At 42.0% G+C, this 18,890-nt stretch overlaps 2 protein-coding genes across 3 annotated transcripts; one reads left to right on the top strand and one right to left on the bottom strand.

Moving 5' to 3' along the window:
• Positions 1–146: 146 nt before the first annotated feature.
• LOC106657521 (persulfide dioxygenase ETHE1, mitochondrial) lies at positions 147–4,591 on the top strand. Its single transcript, XM_014379101.2, has 6 exons — positions 147–406; positions 784–928; positions 993–1,178; positions 3,978–4,066; positions 4,149–4,359; positions 4,436–4,591. Exons 1-6 carry the CDS (start codon positions 296–298, stop codon positions 4,501–4,503), a joined length of 810 nt encoding a protein of 269 aa, XP_014234587.2. The 5' UTR covers positions 147–295; the 3' UTR covers positions 4,504–4,591.
• A 51-nt stretch (positions 4,592–4,642) lies between these two features.
• Positions 4,643–18,551, bottom strand: LOC106657453 (activating transcription factor 3). Of its 2 annotated transcripts, none has more exons than XM_014378986.2 (5): positions 18,085–18,551; positions 7,789–8,176; positions 7,492–7,646; positions 7,153–7,395; positions 4,643–7,055 (listed from the first exon to the last, which is right to left on the bottom strand). In XM_014378986.2, the coding sequence occupies exons 2-5, from the start codon at positions 8,159–8,161 to the stop codon at positions 6,765–6,767; spliced, it is 1,062 nt and encodes a 353-aa protein (XP_014234472.1). In that variant the 5' UTR covers positions 8,162–8,176; positions 18,085–18,551; the 3' UTR covers positions 4,643–6,764. The 2 variants fall into 2 exon arrangements, with proteins under 2 accessions (XP_014234472.1, XP_014234474.1); XM_014378988.2 differs by having other exon boundaries at positions 7,153–7,392.
• Positions 18,552–18,890: the final 339 nt, after the last annotated feature.

Below are 18,890 nucleotides of genomic sequence, written 5' to 3'. Positions count from 1 at the left end.
GAAGTTTGTTTTCTGCATTAATTTTTTCACTCATATTACAACTGACAAGATAACACTGAATCCCAAGCTTCCGAAATTCGGCACCCATAGCGCTGTGATTTTCAAGATGTGACAAGACACTCAGCATCTACACGCACGCACTTTACACATGCTTGTGTCATCGCAATTATCCTCTCCCACGCTCGACTTTATCTCCCGTTACTTTTCCATTACCAGCCGAGTGGAAGAGGTAGATTGTTTTTTATATAACTCGTCGTCTGTGATAGTTTTTATACTACGTTAGATATCTTGGAATATGCTTTTTAAAGCGAGACTACTACCAGCAGCAATCGGCTCGATCATGTCGAACAATTACGCAACTCTAACGAAGCCCGTACAGCAGACAACCGATTTTCTTTTCAGACAGGTAGGTTTCGAACGTATTACGATTGATTTTTGTTTTGTTTTCTACTTCTTCATTTCGTGCCTTTATTTATCGATAAATGTAATAAAGACCGTATGTCAATAAACAATGTGCAATGAATGATACGCGCTCATTTCCGTTACTTACGCGAAGATTAACCGATCGATCGGTAGGCGCGTTACGCGTTCTCAATAAGTTATAACTTCAATCGTTTGATTATAAAATTTTATTTGCACCCGTTTAGATTGTCAAGGTTAGCAATTTCTTATCAATCGTACGATATAGTTGCTATATTATCATCAACAGATAAATACGTATTCATAATATAAAAATATTCGAGCGGTAAAATTTCGAATATGCATTATGTACTTGCTTTCTAGTTTTTCGATCCTGTATCGTCGACGTACACTTACCTGCTGGCCGACACCGAGAGCAAAGAATCGATACTGATCGATCCTGTGATCGAATGGGCCGAGCGGGATGCCAAAGTCGTGGAAGAGCTCGGCCTCAATCTCAAGTATGCCAGTAAGTTGATTTCGCGTGGGTTCGAAAAAAGACAGATTAATTTTATATTGTATCGCGTCTGCAGTGAACACTCACATGCATGCGGATCACATCACTGGCACGGGCAAATTGAAGAAACTCGTGCCCGGCACGAGATCGGTCATATCTAAGGCCAGCGAAGCCCTGGCGGACGTGCACCTGCTGCCCGGCGACGAGATCGCGTTCGGACGACACAAGCTCACAGCTCATCCGACGCCTGGTCACACGAGCGGTATGTATAATTTTTTAAGCGCATAGTTATAAATATGATATCCTCTTTTAAAGTAATGATGCGCTGATTGGTGAACAGATTTGAAGCGATTCACTTCCCGCATATTGTCTCGAAACAAAGTTTACAGAATTTAGGCACCAACTTGAGGGATCGAACATTTTATTCTTTTCACAATCAATTGTGCTTAATTTTTCTACAACATTGTATCGATTTTTTCAAAAGTAGAACATTTGTTTATATAATGAGATAATATCGGAGAAACTAATGATATTATTATAAATTAAACATTTTTAATTAATCTTCCATTTATGTAAATTAAATTTTATACTTTTATTAAGTTATAATGCGTGAGTGATACACTATGTCGTTGTATATTTTGAGATTACTATTAGTTCAGATACTCCTTTGACTTGTATCACATGCACGTGATATTTTCATGTGCATTACATTTATGGCGCTTTTGATGACACGCTTACTTTTTAATTTTTGTCCGCATGTATGTGTGTATGTATTGTATGCATGTGTGCCACTAGGTACTGGGCGACAATTCAATATGCCGTTTTAGATTATTTTGTTGAATGAGTGATATTCTGAATATATCTCATGAATCTCTGACACAGTTGGTACCGAATCGATATGGATTTTAACACTTCATTTGTGAAGGAATGCCTTATTTCCACGTGTATCACATCTGCGTGAAATACAACTATGCACGGAATTAATGTGGGTTTTGAGATAACGTTTATTTGAAAATTTCTTTCCGCAGATATCACACATGTGAGTGATACCATTATGGACTGATTGAACGTGTGTATTCAGATCATACTTTCGTTTAAATGTCTTTTGACATACATCACACGCATGTCTGACACCGTTGTGCACCACATCAATGTGGACCTTGAGATACTGTTTCGTTGAAAATTTCTTTCCGCAAATATCACATACATGTGTGACACCTCTATGTACTATATCAATGTGAGTTTTGAGATTAATTCTGTGTGAAAACGTCTTGCCACATATATCACATGCACGAGTGATACCCATGTGCACTACATCAATGTGGACCTTGAGATAACTTTTTGATGAAAATTTCTTTCCGCAAATACCACATGCATGAGCGTCGCCATTGTGCATTGAATTGATGTGAACCTTGAGATACTTCTTCGTTGAAAATTTCTTTTCACAAATATCACACGTGTGAGTAATTCCATTATGAACTCGTTGAACGTGGTTATTCAAACTATACTTCTGTTTAAACGTTTTTTGACATATAACGCACGTATGTGCTATACCCCTATGCAAAGTATCAATGTGAGTTCTCAAATTAGATTTTTGGGAAAATTTATTTCCGCATATATCACATGCATGTGTGACACCCATGTGCGCCACATCAAGGTGAACCTTGAGATACATCTTCGTTGAAAATTTCTTGCCGCATGTACCACATGCATGAGTGATACCATTATGAACTGATTCAACGTGCCTATTCAGATTATACTTCTGTTTAAACGTCTTTTTACAGACATCGCATGAGTGGGTTGCATCATTATAAGACGTATCAATTTTCGTTTTGAGGTTACGTTTGTTATTACATTTTTTTGTAAGTTTTCTTTTATTATTTTGTTCGACAACTTTAGTGTCAACATTCATTTCTTCTGCGGCGTCACCAAAATATTCCTGCTCCCCTTATAAAAATTTCCTATAGGATTTCGCGAAATTCCTACAGGAGTCCTATAGGATTCCAGTAGGAATTTCGCGGGATCCTATAGGAAATTTTTATAAGGGTCCCCCTCGCCCACGTTTTCTATTTTAATTTTGTTGCGAGTTTCATAACCATCACTATCTCTTAGATTCCGCAAGTGATTTGGAAAATTATCTTCAATTTTTTTAACTGCTAACAAATCCCTACTGGGCTTGACATCTTCGCATTCTACAACTATTTCTACTTCTTCATTATATTCACTTTCAAATTTAATGTCACATTTTCGAAGAGTATGGATCTGTTAAAAAATTACAGGTTGAAAAATCACAAATGTGAACAATGTGGCATGCAATTTTTAAGGCTTACCAAATTTTTTTTTGGAAATGGCAAGAGTTGGACGTTTTTAAGATCTGGGTTTTCATCAAACATATCACGATCATTTCCCAGGAAAGATGTATCACTAGGCTCCTCTTTCACTCTGCAATAACCTCAATAAGTCGAAGTATTTTTCCATAATATTTTCGTTATTTTAACTTTATGAAATGTAAGTTACCTGACAGCACAGTCAAAGAAATCACTCGATTCCATTTTCTCTCTTGGAATTTTTTTAGCAAATAATCTTTTTGTGACGATTTCACATATCAAACTAGTTATAGCACTGAAAGAATGAAGAATACTGATCTGCTGTACTCACTATCTTTTGAAAAACTATGCAAAGAGCAGCAAGTAGAGTATAGGGGCTATCTAATCTTCGCATATTATACAGGTATATAGATGTACAGTGTTGTACACTGTACACTGAACACTGCGTACCGGTCAAAAAGACGGGGAGAGGTCATGGCATTCGACGCGCGACGTAAACAACAAAACAAGCACAACATTTTATATGCTCTAGTCCAATTTTTCCGTCTTACAGCTTAAATTTCGTGTTGCGATGTTACAAAAATATTAATGCAAACGATTGAGTTATTACAATTATATCATCGAAGAAATTATTCCAAGTATTTCATGGCTAATGAATAGCAAAAATATTTCTATAGCTGTTATATTATTAGAGAGAAACTAATTGAAACATTGATTTTTCAATTTTGTCACAGGCTGCATGACGTACGTGTGCGAAGAACAGGGAGTAGCATTCACCGGCGACACACTGCTCATACGGGGTTGCGGTAGAACCGATTTCCAAGTAAGTCCAAATCTCGAGGTCGATTTTCTCATTCAACATAGCATGGATATTCTTGATTTATCACTGTACTTTTTCTCGAAAGGGAGGCTCCGCGGAAACGCTTTATCAGTCTGTGCACTCGGTGATATTTAGCCTGCCGGACAATTTCAAATTGTATCCGGCTCACGATTACAATGGGCGCACCGTCACTACCGTGGCCGAGGAGAAGAGGTACAATCCAAGACTGACAAAATCCCTCGATGAATTCGTGAAGATAATGAACAACTTGAAATTGCCATATCCAAAAAAGATCGGTAAGTATCGAGATACCTGAGCGACGGTCGATTTTGAAGTTTTCACGCGATAAAATTAATTTGATTTTTCCTACAGATTGTGCTGTGCCAGCCAACAAAGTTTGTGGGCTGTACGAAGTCGAGGGCGAAAAATGTACAAAATAATGATTATATACTTTTTTAATAATTTAATATACTGATGGACGGGTATGCATAATGTGGATAAAATAAAGATTTTTCATTTTAACAACTCTATGATTTGTGAAAATAATTAACGCAATCATTAATTTATTTTCCATCGGTCGTACGTATATAACATGTAGGTAAATGTTTTTTCTTTCTTTAACGAATTGAACAACAATAATACATAAATGTCTTATAGAAGATTTCATAAGGCTACGTCGTATGTAAACAACGGACGCTGCTGTATAACTGAATCGATATAGAACTTCATTGCCTAGAAGCTTAATCTCGGACTTTAAAACTACAAAATATGAAGTTACACATAGGTACAACGCTCAAAACGTAAACAGATATCGTACATAAACTACTCTTATCTCACGAGATTACAGAGCAAAAAATATTTCAGAAGACTTTTAAACCTCATACATAAATTATACATTAATTTTATAAAATCAATAAATTTAGAGTATCGTATATGAAAGAGAGAGAGAAAGAGATAGATTATGAGAAAACAAGTGGCAATTCTAAATGATAAATACATTCGCGACCTAAATGTTACGTAGCGCACACATATATAATACGCACATACTATCGAGAGTCTGCATGCACAATTTTTTTTTTTTTTTGCAAAAAGCTGTGCGCATCTCCGATCGTCAGTGAATATAGATATATGGTTTATAATCCGAGGTGTAATACATATCGAATGAACACAGCGCATTATCCCCTAATTGATTATGCATTATAACGATGAGCATACACGCAGATGACCATTAATATCGTCGGTATATCGAGAACTTTTGAAACGTACACACAGCGCGCCATTGGTATAAATGTAACGTAATAAGCATTTTTTATATCATATATTTATGTTTATTCATTCTAAAGTTCTCTTTTACAATGTATATAGGCGTATAAAAAAGGTTTTTTTAAGTAAATATAATTAAGGACTTAGGAGTATATAAAAAAAAAAAAATATGTCAGCGGTATTCGCCTGCGAAGTACACGAATTCTCATATATTGTTATTTGTCTGTGTAAATATAAATAATATATTTTTTTATATGTATATCTTTAGATGTATAAAACTCTGAGTTAAAATCATTATATCGGGGACAGATTTTTTGCTATTTCTGTCTACTGGACGCGTTCTCACGTTAAGAATATTGAGTTAAATCTAAATTTTTTCGGTAGAAAATAATAATAAGCATATTGTTATTATGCGTTTGCGAACGCGTACGCACGATATTTTCAGCATTGCATACGCGAATAAATTTCACTCACTCTAACTAATCGCAAAAATTCAAGAGTTCTTCTCGTTAGCGACTCTTTTTTCGCGATTAAAACACATTGACTGATATACATCAATTGTGAAGCACCAATTTCCAATGTATCGCACGCGTACACGTTCAAATACATAAATAATATATTATATATAGCTGGCTCGTGTGAAAAGAAAAGTTACAAAAGGAATGTCTCGTAGTATAATACATGCTTAGCTCTCATTAATTATATTTTGAATTAAAAAAAAATAATAATAAAGTAAAAAAAAACCTGCTGACACGCAGTCGAGGTCAAGAGTCGGAAAAAGTGATGAACATAGAAAGAGAGAGAGATAAACAAAAAAAATATGAATGACTTTTGCTCGTGAAGGACGTCGCACTATTTTGACTTTAGCTTCGCATAGAAAGCGCCTTGACTATACTGTAGTAGATTCTTTTCTTTTTTTGTCACTGTAGGATCTCAATATATAATATTTCGCATTGTATCAATATGTAAATCGGTAACTTTCATCTGTATCAAAAATATAAGACTATAACAGCGAAAAATCTATGGAATGCAAAGTACCGTGATAAATGTAAAATATTGTTCTTCTCGCGGGTAAAGACTCGTTAAGAGTAAAAATTGCAAAATAATGAAAATATTGGTGATCGATTTATCAATCGCGGTAACATGTAGTATTGTGAGTTGTTCTCTCTTTCTGCGGCTGAACGAGAGCGGCGCGCACTTAAACTTAGGTTTTCTTTTCCCTTAAATCGCTCTACACAACCTTAAAGCTTGACTTCATAATAACAGCTAATTAAATCATTACGTAATTAATTAAAATTATTTAATCGTCTAATACTAAACAGAGAACACCTCGCGAGCATATTAAACTCGCGCACACACGCACGAGTGCCGTCTTTCTCGCACTCCACTGTACACGCGTACGATTCGTAATGATAATAATAATATGTATAAAATATAATCACGACGTTCGATTGAACTTTGAAAGTTGTGAAACCGTACAGTTGCCGTTCGTCGAGTCGTTGTTCTCTTGGACGAAGTAATTCTGATTGACCACGTCGTAGTCCTCGACTTTGACCGACTGCACAAAGTCCACTTGCACGAGCTGAGTGTAATCGTTGTTCTGCTGCTGATGGTGCGGATGATTCGTGGGGGCCGTGACGAAGTTATCCTGATAAGCTGGCAACTGTTGGTGCTGGAGCGATTCGGTGCCGTATTGCTGTTGCTGCTGCTGTTGCGCGTACATGGAATTCTATAGAAAAAAAGAGGAGCGAAAAAAATCGGTTTAACGATCGATGCCGAATGCAAATTTTGAATAAATAAATACACGAAACAAATTGGATTCTCACGTGGCTCGGTGACGCGTTTTTGCGCGTACAATTGTGCTCGCCGAGCATCTTGATGAGCTCCTCGCGTTCCGTCGACAGCAGCTGTATCTCCTTCTTCAGGTTCTGATTCTGCGAGGTCAGGCACTCGGACTCCTGCACGAGATTCGTCGTTTTCTGCCGCTTCTTCAGCCGGCACTTGGTCGCGGCGATCTTGTTGCGCTCGCGACGCTTGCGCCGGCGCTCCTCGTCTTCCGGCGTCAGCTGCTTTTTTAATTAAGAAAAGAAAAAGTGATAAATGTACGTCCTTTACTCTCTCTCTCTCGATCGAAATTCCGCACGATAATAATTCGAGAAACGTACCTCGTTGGTAGTTTTGCTGTTGCTGGACTCGTCGTCGTCCTCGTCGTCGGCGCTTCCTTCCTCTCTTTTCAAGCGCGGCTGCTTGACCGTCTCTTCCTGTATCGGCATGACGTTACCGTTGGCTCGTCTTTTTGTCTGCAGAGTCAGCTTCAAACCTTCCAAACGAAAGAGAAAAAAAACTCGCCCGGTTACGCAACGATCTCGATCTTTTTATTCTTACTTCGCGTCTATTATATTCGATTCACGATCGGGTGAGAGACGAATTAGCATATTATCGACGCGACAATGCATGCGTACCTTCTTTGATGAGCTGACTCCTCGTGTGCTGGACGCTCGGCGGACTCGGCTCGCCGCTGCTGGTCGAGTAATGCCTGACCCGGCCCGCGTTCGTGATGACGTTGCCGAATCTGCTGCTGTTGACGCAATTGGTGACCAAGGGCGACTGCGTCGGGCCGCCGTTGTTGTTACCGATGGCCTGACCGAACGTGTCGAAGGGATTGGTGGTCATCGATATGAGGCTGTTGACGATTTCCGGCGTGCGGGGCGTCACTTCCGCCGCGCCGGCCGCGGTCATGCCCATGGCGACGCTCAGCAGGCTCGGGGTCTGCTGCGACGGCGCCTCGCCGTTCTCCCCGTTACCGTTCAGATTCGAGCAGTTGAGATTGTACATGACGCTGATCGACTTCTGTATGCGTGTAATAATGTAGAAATAATTAACGACTCCAAATTACGTACTGTAATAATTATCATTACTCTGCGCTGGCCTAAATTATTACATTCATAAAATGCTGAATCGATTTTATTGTGCTACAAATGAGGCACGCGCTTTTGTACGCGCATCGACCCTATATATCGAGAAAACAAAAGTTAGCTCACGAATCGTTGGTCTCGAAGGTGTACAATCGTATAGCGTATATAAAAGTACAGATCGACCAGTGAGCGTACTCGCTGTGTGTACACAACACAGGCTCGGGCGTAAACTTTACAACACTATAAAGAACCCCGTGCGCCTCGAGTCTGACCTTATTTTTGCGAGCTCACGTATACCGGAGGATGTAAAGTTCTCTCTATTTTCTCCGGTTGATGTACGAAATACACGTATATGTATGTATGTGCATATCGGGCGCGTTTTGTATAGGCGCGCCGAGCTTTCCTAAAAATATCCCCCCCGTCGCATGATATACAGAGACGAAACGACGGCTCTTCAAGGGGATACGTACGCGAGATCGATATCGATAAGATGCATTTTTTACTCCTCTCGGTCTCTGATAGCACATTTTTATCATCTTCTCGACGTTCGAAATTGCATCGACGAAATCGGTATGATAATTCATTAAAATGTATAAAAGGTGCGAGTCGAGCCTCTCTCTCTCTCTCGAGATCATCGCCGCTCGTCACGATGCTTGTAAAATCACGGCGCAGCGATCTCGCATCGGTGGCGGCCCGCAACGCATACTGTACGGCGGCTCTAAACGAGCAGTGAGAAATTCGCAAGTCGAGTCGCGTTTATTTTAGCTTTGCGCTATTATTCGCGGCTCTCTTATACATCGGCTATATACACGCGCCCCCGTCTCTCGTGTTGAGCGCATGTGTGTATGTATTATATAGGCTGAAAGAGAGAGAGAGAGAGAGAGAAAGCCGCGTGGTATACGCGTTTATTAAAACCGACTGTGCTGCTGTTGACGCTGACTCGAGGTCTGTCAAACCCTTTGATCTGCTCGGCTTATACATACGTTTAAAGCTGCATTCTGTTCGGCTTATAACGCACACAAGCCGAGGAAAGAGCATCGATTCCTCAAAAGGTACGGAGCTGAGGCGTATATGTAGACGTCAAAAATGCGTTCGGCGCGTCGCGAATATTATCGCCGGGCCTGCGAGCAACGAGATTGGTCAAACTTGCCGCTCGTACTACTATAGGTTGCAGCATAGCTTATATAGTACATACGCATTAGGCTTTCGGTGACAAATTGACACTTCTCGGAAAAAGCTTGCGCGAGCGCGAAATAATGGGCGCGTCGCGCGCTTTCCTCTTGGCACTCTTCGGGCTCGCGCCTATATGCTCTTGTGCCGCAGCTAATATATAATCGCGTGTACAAAGGCTTATATGAGCGTATATGAGTGATCGCGAATCAATCGAATACAATCCTCTGCGATGATGCTACCTCCGGTAAAGCTCGACATTGATTTGCAGCAGCAGCAGCCGATATTTGGTCCGTATAATACACTTACGCGCGAACAATAGGAGGATACCCGCTGCACGTACGTAAGAGATCTATCTCTCTGTTGCGCTCGACCAATTGATTCTCTCTTTAATAAATAAATGGAAATGTATGCGCGCGGCCTTTTTCTATTGACTATATGGTATATTATGTACCGTATGTGTGTTTATAATACAACATCGTCGAGTACGGTAAAATAACTTTCAATCGAATTTATATACGTATCCTTCCCTCCTCCCCCTTTTGGAGTATGCGTGTACTCCATTATACATTCAAGAATGTATAATCTTCTCTTCGTAACACATGCGCTCGTCTATATTGACTCAAGATCCCCGAGACGAGTGCGGAGCTTGCTGCTGTCTATACACACATACGATGTCGAGCACGCACTCGTATAAGACTCGAGTGTCTCTCTCGCAAATTTCTATTTATCTCGCACGCACCGTATAAAAGCGCGTACAACGATTACGAGTCACCAAGTTCGCACAATGAATAATAAAGTTTGATATTTATGAAATGTTGAATAAAAACACACAGCGCGAGAGATCGAGTCGAAGCGGATCGACGTGCGGATGAAAGAGAGAGAGAAAAAAAAATCATAACGATCTCGGTCGCTTGGATCGCGCGGAGCTTGTAACAATGCGCTGCACTTATAGCAGCTCGCGTTATATCAAGTACTGCCACGAGTATATATTACTATATACTAGACGGCGAGAGGAAAAAACGTCAAAGCTCGCGCGCGGACTGACATGCTGGACGCAGACACGCACATAATATAGGCCTTGGTAAAATATCCATTTGTTATTGTATAAATACGGGTGGTATATAGTAACGAAGTTGTTTTAACGATTGTTATTAATTAAGAGGAGCTGTCGCAACGCGTGCACACGTCCACCGATAGAATCTTTCGTTATATTATTTAAAATATATATTATATATTATTACATAAATTCCTGTCTGTATAGTAGTATATGCGCGCTCGCTCTTAAGCGATGATCGAATATGACCCGAGAGCACGAGAGATTAATACGCACTCACGGTGAAGTAGCAGCAGTGGCAGTGCGACATAGCAGCGGAGATACACGGCCATAGATATTGGAACAATTTGCACATTTTTCATAGTGTTTATTGCCGCCGCCGCCGCTGCCACTGAGAGCCGCATATTATAAGCTCCTCGCTGCTGCTGCGGCTTTTAATAATCATAGACCATACCGATATATCTGCCTGGTTTGCGCGTACAATTGTGTTGTATGTACTTGTACGCCTATACACACATAAGCCAAAGATCGAGAGTACCCAAGGATTGTGTGATCGTCGTGTACCGATCATTATGGACGTGATTCTATATACCGTATTGTATGTGTGTGAATGTGTATGTGGATGTACGCGACGCACCTATTTTTCGTCGAGTCGTACTTGAACTGTACGTTCAAAGTGACGAGCGACTTTTCGAGTACCCATTCGATTGAGAATTATTTTTCTACATTAGCGATTGCGGCGTGAGAGACAAATTACGAACTAGTATGAGCGACTCATGCGAGTGAAGGGTCCGATGAAAGTTTCTTTTTTTTTGCGTTCCTGTCGTCCATTATAACTCTAAACTCCGTTTCTTGCCATTACAATATTATAGGTTTCGTCGCCGTCTTAGTGCTTTTCTGTAATAAGTATTTTCCTTCGGTAACGACAAATTGCAATCGAGTACGTCGAGTACTTACAATTTGTATTTGTATAAGCGCCTCGCGGCGCGTAAACGCACGCATCGCAATTATGGATAGCTCCGCGTGTGTGTATTCACATATTGTGTGCATTAAACGAGCAATAAAACGAGCGTGAGAAAATTGACTCTCGCGTGTATATATTTTTGTATTACAATATGCAAAGCGCGAATAAACAAAACAAGGCTGTGGAAACGTATCGCGACGTCGCGCATTACGAGAGGTTTTTGAAGAAGCAAAAAAATTCGCGTTCAATGTACACGGTGATCGTCTATAGAGCGAGAATGGCTTGACAGCGGCAGTGCTCGATGCTAGGACACACTCGTACACACACCCACGCGTAGTTTGAACATCAAAAGAAGAAGAATTTCAATTGGAAAAGAGCCTAGGATTCCGCAACTTCGCGACGAGACTCTTCGATAGAGCACCGAGTAAGTAAGTAGAGGGTCGTGCACCGATGTACGCCCGAGAATCGGTAAATTTGATGATAATTCATCGGTCATTCTTCTCTCGTACACGAGCACGGCGCGCGATCATGACTTTCCCTCTTACATACAGGATCTCCTCTTGTATACGGATCTCTCGAGGCTTTTCGGTCGCCAATAACGAGACGCCTCGAAATTGACGTGGGAGGCTCTTTTTTTTCTTCGCTCCGAAGCAAGTTTTGCGCCGGAGTATATACAGAAAGAGGAAGTCGACGCGCGTACGCAAAAATGTTCACGATTCGAGTCCGGCGGTATTTTTTCTTCTTCTTTCGCGCGCCTATCTATGTGATACTTTTTGCTTTGTTTTACTACTGACTCAAATAACCAATTAACTCGGTTTTACGCGCGCTGCAATATAAAATGTATTATTACGGCTGGCGTCGAATCGTAAACATTTTTTTCTATATACGTTTTTGTGCAAAAAGCCTAATATACATAAATGCGTTTGCAGCAGCAGCAGCAGCAGCATCAACGCGTAAAGCGGAAAGATGAAAAGAAATAAAAGAAAAAAAAATTGTCTCTTGATGTCGTCGTGTCTTACGAGTCGTCGACGTATAGTCTCGCACGCGGTTGGTCTATTATATATACGGAGTTGGACGCGCCGCACAGTGTGTCCGATTCTTCGACGTCGCCGCGCGCATCAATTACGGCACATTTATTTAAAACAAAGAATTTTCCTGTCCTATCGGAAGAAAGTACATAGCGAGCTATTATCGGGCCACTTCCGTCGCAGCGCGGATATATATAAACACACGTGACGTTGACGTATGTATATATAATCTATACACGAATCGATACAACGATCGATCGTTCGCGAGCGCGAACCGCATCGATGCCACTGCCCCCGCATATAATGTAATGAATGGCCGTTTTCGCGAGAAGACAAAGTGGATTGAAAAAACAAACACACGGTATACCTTTCACATACGTATACAATGCACGAGGTGTGTATTTCTGTGTGTACGCGCGCACGTGGATCTATTTTATAAATTCACGCACGCAGACGAGTTCAATATTTATTGTATCGTAGTGCGACATACGTGCGTATACCGCAATCGGTTGATAAACTTTGCACGATAACAAAGTGTAGTCATGTACGCGCGATCGCCGCGAGATAACGAGACACATGGTAATTGTCTTTTAATTCCTTCTTTCTTTTCGCGTTCTCGCTTTTCATCGTCGCGGCGACGATACGCCCTACATATTACGATGACACAGTACGGCACACATTTTTCGGGACGCCAGAGTCAATTTGCCTCCGCGTAACGGCGCGTCTGCTGCTGCTGCTCTTGGCCGCACGCGCGGGTGAAATTTCGCAGGTATGTCCGTCCGCCGAGTAAAATAGACGGGCTAATGCTGAATAATGAGAACGATACGACGATGAGTGTATTACGTGCTTCTGCTGCTGCAGTTGTTATAGTGGCGCTCGATTTATCATTTTTCAATTGGGTTAGACGCAACGCTCAAACGTCTTCATTCTCTTTTACTCTCTCTCTCTCTCTCTCTAGCCGTCGTGGCTTGGCGAGTATAAATCAAAGAGAGGAGCCCACTATAAACGACTACACACGAATACACTTATTGCCCACTGTGTGAAGGATGCCTGCAGCGTTAAAATATTTCTTGCAAATCGAATGAACTCGAGAAATGTATGCCAACTTGTGTATATTTCATAGAGAGATTAGTTTTGGTCTTTCTCTCTCTCTCTCTCTCTCTCTCTCTTTCACTCTGGTTTTTGAGATATATAATATAATATGCGCGTACATAAACGCAGAAGAGCTCGCGTAGTACAAGTATATGGTATGTATACAGAGGCGTGGGTGGGGCCTACACTACAAGTCGGAGCTTGCGAAATTCCGGATGTATATTCATAATGTCTATAACGAAGCTAAACACACGCACACACACACAGACAGAAAACGTATATAGTGCGGCGCATACGATATTAACACGCCGTCCAGTTTATGGTACAGTAGGACGAACACGAGGCTGGAACTTTTCTCTCTCCCTTCTCTATCCGTCTTTGCCAAACAAACGATGAGTCTTATCAAATAAAAAAGTCGCGGATACAGCGGCAGCGCGGAATCAGAAGTAAAAAAAAAAAGTTTGTTATAACGACAGGATCGTCGTCGATTTCGGACCGGTTTCGTCTAGATATATACCTATATGAGCATGCACGCCTGCGTATGCCAACGTTGCTGCTGCTGCTGTAGGTATGTATAATGCGACAAAAGTGAATCTCGATCGTCTCTCTCTCTCTCTCTCGCAGTCGTGCATAATATGCAAATGGACCTCGGCCGAGGTATTTCATTGATAATAATATATACAGAAAAATTCATATTTGGCCGAGAGGAGAGCGTGTCTGCGCGCGGGTCTAGGACTATACGCGTCTATATGGGCGCGTTTATACACATTATTTACGAGCCAAGAGATAAACACTTCACGAGACAGCAGATTTTGGGTTCGCGAGAGAGACAGGGCCCCACAACACTATGTGATGTAATAATAATAAAATAATGAAAAAAAGCGAGTCGCAGCGCGAATTCGATCGCTTTTTAAGGTTTTTGTCGTCGATTGCCGTGGAACCGATTTGCCATATATCCTATGTAAACATCGCCGAAAGATGCGATACCGCAGTCGAGCCCGAGATCGGCGCTTATACAGCTCTCCGTGGCACACAAGTATATATACGAGTGTGCTCCGTATAGTAAGGATTTCGAAAGGCCCCTTGATCTCGAGCTCTCGTACACATATACACTCGCATAATATCGAGTCGTTTAAGGTCATGGAGCAACCCACACACGCAGTCTACTTTTTTTCTCTCTGCGCCTTTTTTTTCGCTTTGCCTTCGTTCGCGATACGATACGTATATTAAACTGCTGCTGCTGCTGCAACTCGCGGACTCGCACGTATACGCGATCGTAAAACTTTGCTCCACGAGCGCACGAGCTATTATTCAATTGTTAATGTCGCGTAAAATTAAGAAAATTCAGATATTTAATAAAGCGCGTGCTGTATCGTGCATAAAGTGCGTTCGAAGGTCGATTAAGGCGATCTCGAGAGAGAGAGATCGGCAGTGCGTTAATGTCGCGCGCGGCAAACAACGCACACGTTTAACATATAGGTATACATCGGACGCGCGCGGAGACACACGTGCGAATAGGGTACTTTACGCAATCGCGCTCAATTAAGGTCGCTGCCGCGCTGTATATTACGATGAACGCAAGTATTATATATTAGGTGTGTTCGAAGCTCAGCAGCTGCAGCTTTCGTATACATACATAACATAACGTATAATAAGAGAGCACATTATATGTATTAGAGTAAAGCACGTTTTATTGCACACGTTCGAGGCGTGTGGGTACGCCGCAGCGACTGTATATATATGCCCGCAATGTCTCGTGCGTAAAAGTGTCGGACAATAAAAAGTTGACGTTTATAATTGAACGTTTTCAGAAGCTCAAAGAAAGATAGCCGCGAGAAAGAGGAGTGGAGGACTGAAACTCATATTTGCGGTGTGTAGCACAATAAACGAGTGCGAACATGTGTGTGTTTCGAGCGTCTATACGAGAATAAAAGAAAAAAAGAAAACGAGAGCTTCGAGAGATAAGAGCAAAGAGTTACAATGTTGCTGATATTGGCGCGGTTTAGTGTCAAAATTACTTACATCGCGCGCGTTGTCGTGCGCTAGCTGCGAGACCAGCTACGAGAGCACGCGAGTTTTTGACGTTTCTGGCAAACTGACAGTTAAAACACGGCATAGCGCGCACACATTAACACAGGCGGGCATTCGTATACAAATACAAAAAAGCGACAGCAGCTCGAAAACGCGACCAACGAAATATATTACTCGTCTATTCTGTACCGGCTGCGACGACCCAAACTCGTTCTGTCTCGTGAAACGGCAGATGACTGATAGTTTGTATATACGCAACGCGAGCTTACAATTGCCCCGGTGAAGAGAAAAAAAAAACGAGTTATTAAAGGTCACGCATGAGACGAGGGTTTTTCTTCTTTTGCTTCTTTTTTTTTTAAGGGAAACGTTGCTAACTTTTCGTAAAAAAAAAGAAACAACTCCGAGACTCGAGCGAGATTACGAAGCACGCGATCGCGAGATAACTCACTCGCAGCTGTATAAAAAAGTATGTATGAAAAGAGAAGGAAAGAAAAAAAATTAGCGAGACAATGGAGGATTATTAATTCGTTTCTATGGAGTGAGCTGCCGTCGCGTTACTCCTGTGCCGCGCGACACTTGAAAAAATTAAATTTGCCGCAGCAGCGGTAGTACGCCACGGCCTTGGGGGGTCGCCTCAGCCAGCGCGCACGCGAGAACAAATTAAAAGCACATTTTCTTCGGTATATAGGTGTATACGTTATATATGAAAAATGAAGATGTTTTATGCCTACATTATGCCGAGCGAAGTTCTATCTCTGTCTGTTTTTGTTGTACGCGGCTTCTTGCTCGTACACACATACACACACATAATATTGTACTCTATGTGGGATATATACATATACAGAGTGAAGAAGAGGCGCGTCACGGCCTTGAAGGATATAAACTTTGTCGCCGCGCACACATTGCGAAGCTTTTGCAAACTCTCGTGTCTGTCTGTGTGTGTGTGTGTGTGACTCGTGTATATACTCGATTATATAGGTGTATAAATGTGTTTTTGTGCGTATCATATGTGTGCCAAGCGATTAACAGCTTTTTTTTTTACTCGACTTCGCGGAGTCGCGAAAATGGCTTTGACAGGCATGGACATTTTTTGTCAAGTTTTATACGCGTCTATATATACAAAGTTTACTTTCGGATATACAGAGCGCGCGTGGAGGCTGTGCGCTTTAATACGTCCCACGCACCTGTATAATTGCATCGCGGCCGAGCATGTGCGCGACAACGTGTATATGTATATCATGGAAATTCGACGTTGTGCAGCAGCAAATTAAAGCACATGTTGTTGTATTACTGCAGCAGCTCTCGAACGTTGCATAATGTAATATCGATATAATACGCGTTCGATTCTTCTTTATTTTTTTTTCCTCTCTTTCTTTGGAAAAATCGCTTATCGCGCGTCGATTCACCTACGCTAAAATACACTCGGGCACACGTACGTGTGACATTAAATATTTTATCTCATAAATATCAGACATTTCACAAAGCTATTATACAGCTACACATACAAGAGAGACACAACAAAAAAAAAAGCGAGCGAGAGAGAGAAAAATGCGCTTGCGGCCGAGGATCAAAGCGTACCGGCCTCTCTCGGCCGCGCGCGTATCGCTTTAACGCTATAGTAGTAGTAGTAGTAGTAAACTACAAGTGCATTTATGCGAGTGATAACGAGGCCCGATATTTAGTTGCATCATTGGCACGACCGCCAAGTGCCTGCTGTAATACATGCTGTACCGGGCCACTATTATATATGTGTGTCACAATTTTTTAACAACGCACTCTCATTATATTTCAGCTTTTTCTTTCTCTCTCTTTTTCGCGTTGTTTCTTCTTTTTTAAAAACAATTTTTTTGTCGCTCCAGACGACAAAGATACTTTGGTAGATAAAGCGAGAGAGATTCTTATCCGCTTTCCGCAAATCTCGCGGCGACGACGACGCGTGTGTATGTGTGTGACTTTTTTCCGAGAAAATGCATTCGCGTATTAGCGCGTTATGTGTGAGTGCTCCGTAGCTGCAGCGCGTTCGTTTACTCGTGTGCACTCTCGGCTTCTCTCGCGAGGTTTTTTAAGCGCGGCACTGCCGAGCAAAAATTCAGGCCGTTTATATGTGCCATGTATGTATATTGCTAAAAGTTGATTAACATCTCTCTTTCTCTCTCTTTCTCTTTCTAGTTAAGCAAAGAGATGATAAATGACGTTTTGCGCGCGCGAGTACGCGACGTCGAGATGTGATAAGAAAAACAGCTGGCGCAATGTATTTGCGATGAGTGCCTGTCTGTGTGTATGTGTGTTTATGCGTATACGTGCGAACACTCGAGTGTGGCCGCGCACGACAAATCGTGCACCGCGAGACACACGAGTGCACTTGAAAAAAAAAGATCTCGACGCGACGATCGACTTTAGCGGATAATTTTGCTATATTTGCTAGTATGGGTGTTCATTCATGGCATTATAATAGATGCAAAACTTATTCAAATATCGGCGTGTTTCTTAGATCTGCGTACCTTTTCCTTGTGCAGAGACGATGGAGCTGCTGCTGCTTCTGCTGCTCGGAATTGCAGTACTTTAAATGGCACTTTTGACACTCGGCAGAATGCTCACCAAAAACAACAATAACAACAGCAACAACAAAAACAAAGGACGATGGTTGACTCTCGTCAGTCAACCACGGGCAGCACGAGCGAGTATTTTTTTGTCGAAACAACGAATAAAACGCACCAAAATAACCGATTCTTGCTATTATCGCATGGGCAGATCGGTACCGCAGACCACCGGCTCGGTACTCGCGTACCTTTTTTCTCTATTGTTATTGCAAACGCGCTGCAAAAAGGCCCGTGTTTATTCAAAATACAACAGCGTACAGACGGTCGCGCGCGGCCGCGACGAATCGTTGTTGTATTATATATAATGGGAGCCGTGCTGCGTGCGTGCGACTCGGCGGCTTTCGTCGAACTACGCGCACGCACGAGGCGGCCAGCCAGCCAGCCGGAGCAGTAAAACAGCAACACAAGCGCGCCGAAGCTCGCGCGACGAGCTGCCAAAGACCGAGTTTGTGTATATGTTGTGTGTGTGAGTGTGTGTTATATCTTATAGCCAGCCAGCAGCAGCAACCTAGATCGCGCACACACATACGCGCGGCATGGGCTTCTACTGCCGCCGCCGCCACCGCCACCTCCACCTCTGCTTCTGCAGATGAGTCCGAGATCACCAGCTGAGCAGCGGCACGGCTCTGAACAATAATGATGATAATAACACAACGAGGTATAAGGTAGGCCTGCGTGCGAAATGTCGGCGTGTGTAGCTCTATACT

The sequence above is a fragment of the Trichogramma pretiosum genome, unplaced genomic scaffold (genome assembly GCF_000599845.2).
Source record: "Trichogramma pretiosum strain Unisexual culture from Peru unplaced genomic scaffold, Tpre_2.0 scaffold119, whole genome shotgun sequence".
Lineage (NCBI taxonomy): Eukaryota > Metazoa > Arthropoda > Insecta > Hymenoptera > Trichogrammatidae > Trichogramma > Trichogramma pretiosum.
The sequence above is the reverse complement of the archived record's forward strand: the minus strand, read 5'-3'. Positions and strand labels throughout refer to the sequence as shown.

Excerpts from the sequence above, each read along its gene's own strand:
- LOC106657521 (XM_014379101.2), top strand. The coding sequence starts at position 296 with ATGCTTTTTAAAGCGAGACTACTACCAGCAGCAATCGGCTCGATCATG. Across the intron at positions 407-783 it reads CCGATTTTCTTTTCAGACAG|TTTTTCGATCCTGTATCGTC; the intron begins GTAGGTTTCGAA and ends CTTGCTTTCTAG. Across the intron at positions 4,067-4,148 it reads GCGGTAGAACCGATTTCCAA|GGAGGCTCCGCGGAAACGCT; the intron begins GTAAGTCCAAAT and ends TTTTCTCGAAAG.
- LOC106657453 (XM_014378986.2), bottom strand. The coding sequence starts at position 8,161 with ATGTACAATCTCAACTGCTCGAATCTGAACGGTAACGGGGAGAACGGC. Across the intron at positions 7,396-7,491 it reads ACAGCAAAACTACCAACGAG|CAGCTGACGCCGGAAGACGA; the intron begins GTACGTTTCTCG and ends TAATTAAAAAAG. Across the intron at positions 7,056-7,152 it reads AAAACGCGTCACCGAGCCAC|AATTCCATGTACGCGCAACA; the intron begins GTGAGAATCCAA and ends TTTTTTCTATAG.